The sequence below is a fragment of the Galendromus occidentalis genome, unplaced genomic scaffold (assembly GCF_000255335.2).
Source record: "Galendromus occidentalis unplaced genomic scaffold, Mocc_1.1 scf7180000076319, whole genome shotgun sequence".
Lineage (NCBI taxonomy): Eukaryota > Metazoa > Arthropoda > Arachnida > Mesostigmata > Phytoseiidae > Galendromus > Galendromus occidentalis.
Window position 1 is genome coordinate 382,205 of NW_003804308.1, and position 10,012 is coordinate 392,216.

Below are 10,012 nucleotides of genomic sequence, written 5' to 3' on the forward strand. Positions count from 1 at the left end.
GAGTGAAGTTTTCTCTGTGAAGTGACATCGATCGTAGGAATCTCCAGACGAATGTCGCATCACATGGGGAAGAAACGTTCATCTGTGGTTTGACAATTCCGTGCCAGCTCCGGATAACTGGGCTCGTGTCAACCCGCGTAGTTCCTTGGGACCCTGGTTCCCGCGTGTGACGCTGGACCGCTGCCGCCGTGGTCTCGACAAAGCTATTGGATTACCATCGTATAGCGCAGTGTTCACCCGTCCAGGTGTCTAGGTATCCGCACCGGACGGTTTGTGACGACAGCAGACATGAGCAACCGAAAACTGGCGAAGTTTCTCATCGTCTTGGACAATGAGAGTCTGCTTTATTTCCCGGGATCGTTCCTCACCGGGCAGGTGATCGTTGAACTGGATGACGATACTCCGGTGCAAGGTGAGTCAGGTTGTAGATGTTCCCGGTGTTTCTCACAACCATTGTGTTTTCTGTTCGTCACTCTGCCGCTCAGACTCGACCGAAAGCGTCTCGCTGGAACAAAATAAATTCCGCGTCCGATCAATTTCCCAGAGACCATTCCAAGAGCTCGTCGAGTCGTCGGATGCATTTCGTCTCGGTTTGCTCACCTTAGATGGCTGTCTGCTCCGAGCCCTCGCCGAGATCTGGCTCGATTCCCATGCATTTGACAGCTTGCATCGCTTCCAAGGACTTCTTCAATTCTCTTGCTTGTTCCCTTGTTTGAAGAATACATATATATTAGAACAAAACATGATCATCCACGAAATCACAGCGCGAGCGAATTCGCCAGACAATTGTTTCTTGGCGGCATTTGCCCGTCGAAACTGTCTACTTCGACCGTCTCCCAAGGGCGATCCGCCTGACGGAAAGTCTGTTCCTCATCCCGACGGAAAATACGTCAGTATCAACAGGAGCGGAACTACGGCCATCTCTAGATTGTCAGGACCTATTCGAGAGGGGCCGTGCCTCGGAAACACCGATACATAAGCACTTATTCGAAATGTCGGTTCGCCTACGCCATGACCTTCGATTCAGCGGAAATACGTCGCGCTCTGTCTGCCGTGATGGCGCGAAGTCTGCTGTTTTCCGCACAGTTGATCGAACGGATCTATTTTAAGCAGTGGATTTATGACCGCGACCAACAGCTCAAACATTTAGGATAAGAGAGTTACGCCACCGCTTTCTTATAGCCCCTCATGAGCTTCTAGATTCAGTCTTTCTCTCGATTGGATCCTGCTTTCATGAATTGTGGCCTCTGTCAAGCCTCTCGCGGATGGTTTTCCGGGTCCAGTGGCGATGCGATGAGGGCTGAAACCGTTCGATTGGCACTCCTGAAATCGTCTCTACATGCTCAGTATCATGCAGGAGACCTCCTCCAGAAACGCGAATTCTGCGAATTTACATCTCGGAGGCTCGGAACAAGTCTGGTCACAGGCCGAGGTAGCTCGCTCCCTCGAGGTACCAACGCCGAACACGGACAATCGGACTCTGCCGATCGATACTGAGAATGCTTGCACGATCTTCCTCTAGGGATCCAGTAGCGCTGATACCGTGCTCAGCCTAAGGCTGTATCGCACGATACCGTTTGACTTTCGCATTTTCCGAATCGTACGGGCGCAGTCATCGGAAGCGACGATTCTGTCTGAAGTACCAGAACTCGCTCTCTTGAGAAGGTCGGTTTGAGCATGACGTGGGCGGATTCAGCCTGGTTTACGGACCGAATGTTGTTTTTTACTCCGCTCAAGCCTTGACTGGCCCCATGCCAGAGACGTCTCTTTGTCGCAGCTCTTCCGAAAATCAAAAGCAGTATGGCCTTCTTGATTCGCCGCGTATACCCTGGAAAATTCGCTCGAATTCATCAGTCGTGGTCAGCGGAGCTGTTGCTATCGTCGACGTGTTCCGCGCTTCATTTCCATATTTAGTACTCTCTGCTTGTCGTCTACGGAAGTCCATCCACATCGAACGGGTTCCAATGAAGCAACTTCGGCGAGCGTCTTGTGGACCTGTCCGTTCCCGGGTCGTCAGTCTTAATGGGTGCTTGATTATACGGTTTATTTATTTATACGATGATGATTCAGCCGTACATCGCCCGGGAAGCCCATCGCTCGAAATCGGGGTGTGCCTTGCGATGTCTTAACCCATTACAGTCAATGGGAAAGCAAATTCGAAATCTCATTCATGTTCATCTCATGGGATACACAAGGAAATGTCGGGGTTAGATGTAGTAGGTAGATTCGGAATCTTGGGTGACATTTTGTTTCTCGAGAGGAACTCCGCTCCTCGCTGATGAACAGATGGAAGGGACACGTGACACTCAATCGTGTCGCGAATTCTCGGCGTCGGATTCCTCGATCCCTCCCCAAGGGTCTTCATTGCTCGCTCTCGAGTCTTGAGAAAATACCAAATCTTGATGAGCGATGAATCGTACGGTTGGCAACGGACCCACAGACAGATCATATACAAATTGCCCCGTCAAGGCCATAGCGGAACGCACCGTTGCTCGTTCACGCAGAGGAAACTGATTGAGCTTCGCTAAAATGATTACCTGGCTTCATTTTCCGTCTCTTCTGCGATTGCACATCGGAACAATCCTTCAGAAGCTTCAGCCGACGGGACTGTTTTCCAATGACATTGCGAAGTTTCCCCGTCGAATTTAATCAGTCAACACATCGTCGATAGAGGCTTGCGACATCGGATTCCCATACTCGTTTCGGTCAATCTGGAGAAATATCCCGGAGAACTAGGTAGCATCATGATGATTGATGACCCTGCAGGCTCAGCGCGATACCAGCTCGAGCCGCCGGTGAAAGGTCACGTAGAGTGACACTGTGAGAATAGGGGATCTAATTGCATTTTATTAGGCGAGATCCGCGTCAGAAAAGTCTCCCCTTAATCTTCTACCGCTTTCTGACTTGCATCACACGTTTCGAACGCAAACCAGCGCTCCTCCGTTTTGCCATCTGGCGTGGTGGGCAGATGCCCCGCTAGGGTCATCGTCCATAGCGTGTTGAGGCCGACTCCGTTATGACCCATTGTGAATGAAAGTGAAGCCGACCGCGAACGAACAAGTCGACATCGCACAGAATGGAAGCGTAGACATCAGCGATTCCTTCGCACCGAAGCAGCTCCGTCGTTGGGATTGTCGGGAGCCGTCCGCCCCCGAAAGTTCTTAGTCAATTGCTTTAACAACGCTCATTAATATTGTTTCCGAAACCGCAAATAAAATGAACGTTATGGTGTTCTAACCGCGTGTTTCCCGAAGAGGGTCGTAAGAGCAATCCTGAGTCAATATTCTCAACAAGCTAGAAGCCGTATAGAATATTCTTCCGAGTGGTGATACTTGTGTCACGCATTTAGCGTCTCATGAATTCGGAATTTCGCGGACGGAAGCTGTGAAAAGAGGCTTCATATCAGAATTATTCCGTTGTTTCGGGCGGGTTGTGTCTCTAAGGGCGTCGCATTGTTCTCGTACGAGGATGCGTAAATATTATGGTGACACAATAGCGATCGTGATAGAGCTGATGCGAAAGATCAGACGAACTCCTCTATATATCGATGCAAGAGAGGCTATTAGGAGTTCCCCGGAGACAGAAGTAAACATTAGCTGCTTTCAATTTTTTAGCCGCTTTCAGCCGCTCCAGACCCCATGGGACCTTATGGAGCTGACACGGCCAGTCGATATCGAGGATGACAATTTTTGTTGTCCATGACCGTGCAAAAAACAATTGCGGACCCTCTCGACAGCCAACTGCGACCGTAGATTTGCCTGGCTCAGAAACGAGGCCGGGGAACACCGAGAATGCGGCGCTGAGACAATTAGCGGGGTCTCCGTTGGGGAATTATACATTGTGATTCTCGTTTCACTTCCTCGAGATCTACACATGGCTCGAGTCCGACAGGGCATCGTTCATTTATGGCACGAGTCCGTATCACGGATATCCATTTCAAAAATCAGAACCCATACATGTAGACTTTGGAATATGTCGACAACAACTTCCTCGAAACGCTGACCACAGGAGCGACCATGGCAGCCAACGCTCAGCATTCCAGAATCCTAGAGAGCTGAACGTAACAGGGACCCCGGGAGAAAGTTCCGCGCGATTCATACCATTGCTCTTCCAGGATTGTATTTCCACATCGTTGGTGAAGGCATCGTGAAGATGGCCGGCAACGCAAATCAGCAGGACAAAGAAAACTATATCGACTTTAGAATGCGGCTCCTCGGAGAGAACTCGAAGCAACCAGTCACATTGTCGCCGGGAGTCCATTCGTTCCCATTCAAATTAGGCCTCCCTCTAGGTGAGATTTCCCTCCTTCTTTCCCGACGAGTCTCGATCATCGTATTTCCCAATCCTATTGCCACGGGAGAGCAATGGTCTTCCTCTCACGTGCCATAGTGAAATCCTGAGGAAAATCTCTCCCCCAGGAATGCCCTCAACCTTCCTCGGCAAACACGGTTGGGTGCAGTATTTCTGTAAAGCAGCCCTGAAGGAACCCAGCGGACTTACGCATAAAAACCAGCAAGTTTTCATCGTCATGAGTCCGATAGATCTGAACCTCGAGCCAACGATATTGACGGTGAGTACCGAGTGTACGAAGACATTTAGGCTTTACCCGCGAGAGCTTTGAAGCCGCAGGACAGATTATCCAGTGCAAAGGAGCGATTCGTCGAGGAATTATTTGGCTGGAATTCCTGCACTCGAGGCCTCATCCAGCTCGGGAATGTTAGGTCGGGAGTCGCCAGACTAGGCCTCGCTCTCAACTCTCGCACCCGACTCACTCGATCGAGTGTCTCATTCCCTCGGATAAATGGTGGTTTTTCAACTGATGAGGGATTTGATTTTCACATACTACGCTCCATGGATGCATGCGGTATCGCTTCCGTTCTCACATTTCTCTTCTGCACGAAGCCTAGCGCGAATCTCGCTGGATTTTCTGTGACTAACGTCCCCCATGTGGGTGTCGGAATTTCAAGGCGACGAAGCCAATTCAGTCGCGGGCCGCTTCATCGCAGAACGAGTGCGTGGTGGTGACGCGACTCCACACGGCCCCTCGAGGGCTGTACACGTGAAATTCTCGCGAGCTTCGACGGATGGTTTTCGCGCTCGTCGGGGAAGAGTTCGAAAATCTCTTCCGCTCGATGGAATATCCGATAAGTGGTCCATCGATCCAGAAGGACGACGGTAGCTGATTGTGAAATCGCGTTTCTACATAAAAAAGTCGACTCCTTCAGTAGGCGTTCTTGCTGTCGTCGACGTCGCCGTTCTTTCGAACGTCCAGATACAATCTTTTCTCGTTGCTTGTGTCTGAAGGGATCCATTGTATCACCGAAGGCATTCACTTTTGTCGGCTACCGCTTTCGGTGCCCGTCAGCCAGGCTTCAAAGGATGGAGCTCCCGTCCGCCTTTGGACATTATTTTCCCGTTCATTGTTTCCCTTGGATATCGTTTCTGCGGGGCGTGGCGCCACTGTCCATATCGTATCGTGTTGAGATTCACAAAACTGTTGAACGCGACGCTCGCCGGCCAATGAGGGGATTCGCAAGCTTTTTGTGACAGGCGGCAGATTGACACGACATCGCCCCGCAACACTATCAGCAGATCACCTCGCTGCCTCCCTCGCTCGTAGAACGAGCTCCTTGTGACAACCGGGAGAATGCGACATTCTTGCTCGATATTCGAGATTTTCGCTTAGCGGTTCCCTCCGGTGGGGAATGCCGGATGTGTCGCGAACTGCTCTGAATAGTCACCGTCCGATTAATTCATTCCAGCAACCTTTCAACTGTGAAGTTCAGGAAAAAATAGGCCAGGGCTGCTTCTCGTCAGGCAGTATCAGCTGTCGAGTGCGTCTCGATAAGGGAGGCTACGTGCCCGGGGAAAGCATCGGACTCAAGGCGACCATCAACAACCAAAGTCGAGTCGCGGTCAAAAAAACTAAAGCCATCCTCACCGAAACGATCCAGTACACCGCCAAAAACAAAGTGAGTCGTCCGGATCGCGACAGGCTTTGGATTGATTCCATGTCTTCGTCCGGGCCATCCGCCTCGATCCCTGCCTCGATGCACCTCAGCGTGCGAGATCAGTTTCGGGGAGATCGAAATTCCTTAGCGTGGCCCGTGAAGAAACTCGAGCTGGATTGCCAGAGCATTTGTGAATTCCTGAGTTTTTTTTTCGCTATACAGGTGGTGGCGACGGAAATGAGAGAACTCGCAACCATTGAGAAGGGAAAGATCGAGCCGCGCCAGCAGTCAGCTTGGGAGAACGAATTGCTTTACATTCCGCCTCTACCACCGACGAATTTGCGGGGCTGTCACCTCATACGCATACAATATGACGTTTTCGTAAGTTCCTTAGAGCGGTCCCCGAACTCCGGGCTCTAAGCGATACTAAGATTTCCCCCGAGACGCTCCTCGGCCAACTTGTGTACCGAGCGGAGTTCAGCCTTGACCCACCCCGATCAGGGAAAACATTCAACTAAAAGTCAGATATTCTCCGCAGTTCGTCATCATCCTGAAGGGCCTCCAAAAGGACATCCGACTGCAGCTGCCAATCCTCATGGCTACGTATCCTATGAGGAACGCGGACGGCACGTTGAAAAGGGGTCGGAACCCCGCGCACTTCCCCTCGGTGCTGCCGATTTTCAGACCAACGAACGAAGTCAAATACTAAATTTAGGATGTCTGTCATAGAACCAGGGAGAGTCCGGAACAATTCAATCGCGGAATCTTGGCGAGCCGAACGATGCCGGCGTATCGAGTCCGGAGCTAAGATAGTCAAGTCAGTCCTAGATAGTTGTTGATATACGCTTAATGCTATCTATTTAATGATAATGCCCCCTGCGCGAGGTAATCTCGCAACAAAGTTACTATCAATGTACAATGGTGAGAGGAGCGATGATAATATAGGAGACGAAAAATACGGAATCAAATCTTGGCAGGCTGTAAAAAAGAACCTTTCTGTGTTTCCGAATGGGGGAGGAGGAGAAATACAATAAATGGAATTGGTCACGTTTATTCTCTCATAGGGTGTTATCAAACGAATATCGAGGACCACGTCGGATCGCGCGAGGGTGACATGTCCAAAAACAAACCAAATTGTGTGAACGCCGCTGAGATAGAGTAATGTAAAATATCTTCACCTAGACTTCTGGGAGGCTTGCCGAGAGAGAAAACCCATCTAATCCGTTGCGGAGCTGAGAATTCCTGATTTACGATCGAATTTATGACTCTCCAAGTATCTGTGGAGAATCCGAGTCTGATGGAGGAGTGAAGGAATTGCTTTAGGGTTTTCTGCACGATTCCTCGCTCGCCAGATTCCTGTATAGTTCCCCCGTATAGAGCGAACCACGCTCAATGCGATTTATGGGGCTTCCGTATATCTGATCTCGCTCTTTAGAACCGTGGATTTCAGCAATCGAGCCACTCTCCTCACTCGAGACTCGATTCATTCATCTAAACAAACAGTCCTGACCATCATCTCAGAAACGGCGTACGGATCGCAATTCGAGGCCGGTCGACGATCTTCGAAATATCCGAAGCCATCTTCGGCACACTGGCGAGGGATCCTTATCGAGCTGCTACGGTTCGCGGTACCGAACGAGAACTCATTTAGTGAAGAAGTTTCGTGACGCCCAGTCAATCGTCTAGCGTTGTCCTTGCCTCCGTTCGGGTCGTAGGCACGGATGTGCTCGAGATGTTTCTTGCTGAGTTTGTCGATGGCCGTGTGGATTTCTCTGAAGATTACAATCCCACATTAGTTGAGGTTCGGGAGCCTATAGCGGAATGGCCTCGGGTTGTTTTCTTTCTGCTCATCCGCTCGGTGGTTTCGATCGAGTACACGAACCTCAGCCCGTCCGGTTGCCTCATGGCGAGAGTCGAGAAATTCGTGTGGCATCCTGCGCCATTCCAATCACCGACCATCGGTTTTGGATCGAAAGTCACCACTATTCCGAAGTCTTCGGCACATCTTTGAAGGATGTAACGCGAAACCCAGAGTTGGTCCCCGATTGCGATCCCCTCGCAAGGCCCTACCTGTGTCCCAGACAGAATCCTGAGCTAATGGCAATCGGGCTCAGATTCGATTTTTTCATTCTTGTCTTTTTCTCGCGGTTTCCCTCTTGCCTGGTATTCCCACTGGGCCGGCATGACTTCGGCATTCGTCCCGGAAACGTTGATTCCGGCGTAGAGACACGCTCTATAGTGAGCTTCGACCAAATCTCTCCCGTACACTTTGTTCGCTCCCACGCCGCAATAGTAGGGTCCTGAGCACGGAAATCCGTGATACTTGTGTTAGAGTTTATCCAATCGAATGTATATCGCCGTGGACTCCTATCCCCGACTCCGGCGGGTTGAGGGGAGGGGGACTCCCCTCTGGACCATTTCTCACCTTGAGGCCCTGGGAAACCTTGCTTTGGCCACATGTATGGATGGTTGTCGGTGTCTAGGAGGGTATACTCCTGCTCGATGCCGAACCAAGGCTTCTGGTCCGCGCATCGATCCATAGCTTCTTTGCAGGATCTCCGTTTGTTGGTCGCATGAGGTTTTCTCTCCCAAGTGTATGTTTCGCACATGACCAGTTTGTTCGGTCCCCGAAGGAAAGGATCCTTGAACATGGCGACGGGATACAGATACACATCGGAATTGGCTCCGTCGGATTGGCCTGTGGACGATCCATCGAAGTTCCATATCGGCAGCTCTGAAATCGAAACCCCTTTCTAGGCTCGTGGTCTGCGCTCGTAAGGGGCCTGAATCGCGAGTCATCGTTCCTCGGACTACCTTCTGGTTTCTCTGGCTCGCTGTACACGGTTCTGGTTTTACATCGGAGACCTTCCCCGGTACCGTCGATCCAAATGTAAGTGCATTGGATACGGTCCTTCGGCTGAGGCAAGTTCAGAAAGTATTCCAGCGATTGCTTAGCGTCGACTGTGGAAAGCATGGCTCGATGCCTCAAGAATTTATATTTTTGCTCGAGACAACCTGGAAAGACGGGATCTCTATTGAGCCATTGAACGTGTCCGGGGAACTGTCGAATCTGAACGGTTATCCCAATCCAAGCGGCACCTAGTAAATCGACAATCAGGCTCTGCTGGTCACGACCAGACTCCCCACTCTTCCGAATCTGATGTATTACAATCCTTGCGGTATCCGGTACAGAAATAATGAGGAGCCTGGAGAACATCAGACATGTACATCAGTGGATATTTCAGTGAGTCCCTACGGCGAAGATCGACAGGAAAATTCCCGTACAGGCTCCCGAGAGAGCCTGACGCTCTCACGACCAGCACAATCACACGAATCCTGGAAAGCCTAAGTTCAACGATACCCTTCCGATCAGTGGATTTCCGCCGCGCAGTGTGTCAGCCGCGAGCCTGATGTCGGCCGACTGAAACTCACGCTTACCAGCCCACAGCCTTGCCGTCATTCACAAATAGTGCTCGGCCCACCACGAGCGACTCTGGCTTCATCAGCGATCACAATTATTGAAAACCTGAATATCCACTCTGCTGCGATGTCAGTTCTAAGGACAAGCCAGCTGCTCATAGCGATCATGTGATTGTCTGTATGCATAGATACGTTTTGCTTCGAGGAAGGCTCCATAGACTCCGACTCGTTTGGAGGCAGGGTATCGAGAGTGACATGACAGAGTGAGGGAGAGGGATGGGGGTCTTTCGCCGACTCGAGTAATTATCCAAACGAAGACTTTTCCCTCTACTCTAGAATTATCGATGGAACTAACTCACTCACTCACATTGTCAGTCACATTCAATTTCCTTCACAAGTGTTTGCTGAGCAGACGATTCTCAGAGCAGTTCGCTGCGCAAGGTGGTCCGAGACCTGTATACTGTCGTCGCGAAGAATAGGGTGGCGGTTCAAGTCCGTGGATGAAGCTCTCGCCAACGTCCTGGGTCACGATATTATCTGGTATGCTGCTGTGTATCGCAGATTTTCCGGAATGAGTTTTCTCGCAATTCTTCATGGATATCGGCCTCAGTTCGTCGTGAGTGGTGAGGAAGCTCGTGGGC

At 50.8% G+C, this 10,012-nt stretch overlaps 2 protein-coding genes across 2 annotated transcripts; one reads left to right on the top strand and one right to left on the bottom strand.

Annotated features, from left to right (window-relative positions):
- The first annotated feature begins 288 nt into the window (after positions 1-288).
- Positions 289-6,660, top strand: Vdup1 (arrestin family protein Vdup1). Its single transcript, XM_003738770.1, has 6 exons — positions 289-412; positions 4,115-4,291; positions 4,419-4,570; positions 5,763-5,972; positions 6,174-6,332; positions 6,490-6,660. The coding sequence occupies exons 1-6, from the start codon at positions 289-291 to the stop codon at positions 6,658-6,660; spliced, it is 993 nt and encodes a 330-aa protein (XP_003738818.1).
- Positions 6,661-7,434: 774 nt separating this feature from the next.
- Positions 7,435-9,520, bottom strand: LOC100908202 (glutamine synthetase). The gene is made up of 6 exons (XM_003738737.1): positions 9,390-9,520; positions 8,766-8,966; positions 8,377-8,685; positions 8,112-8,251; positions 7,834-8,021; positions 7,435-7,723 (listed from the first exon to the last, which is right to left on the bottom strand). The coding sequence occupies exons 1-6, from the start codon at positions 9,409-9,411 to the stop codon at positions 7,435-7,437; spliced, it is 1,149 nt and encodes a 382-aa protein (XP_003738785.1). The 5' UTR covers positions 9,412-9,520.
- Positions 9,521-10,012: the final 492 nt, after the last annotated feature.

Excerpts from the sequence above, each read along its gene's own strand:
- Vdup1 (XM_003738770.1), top strand. The coding sequence starts at position 289 with ATGAGCAACCGAAAACTGGCGAAGTTTCTCATCGTCTTGGACAATGAG. Across the intron at positions 413-4,114 it reads TGACGATACTCCGGTGCAAG|GATTGTATTTCCACATCGTT; the intron begins GTGAGTCAGGTT and ends TTGCTCTTCCAG. Across the intron at positions 4,292-4,418 it reads CAAATTAGGCCTCCCTCTAG|GAATGCCCTCAACCTTCCTC; the intron begins GTGAGATTTCCC and ends TCTCTCCCCCAG.
- LOC100908202 (XM_003738737.1), bottom strand. The coding sequence starts at position 9,411 with ATGACGGCAAGGCTGTGGGCTG. Across the intron at positions 8,686-8,765 it reads CGAGCCAGAGAAACCAGAAG|AGCTGCCGATATGGAACTTC; the intron begins GTAGTCCGAGGA and ends TTTCGATTTCAG. Across the intron at positions 7,724-7,833 it reads AGGCAACCGGACGGGCTGAG|AGAAATCCACACGGCCATCG; the intron begins GTTCGTGTACTC and ends TGTAATCTTCAG.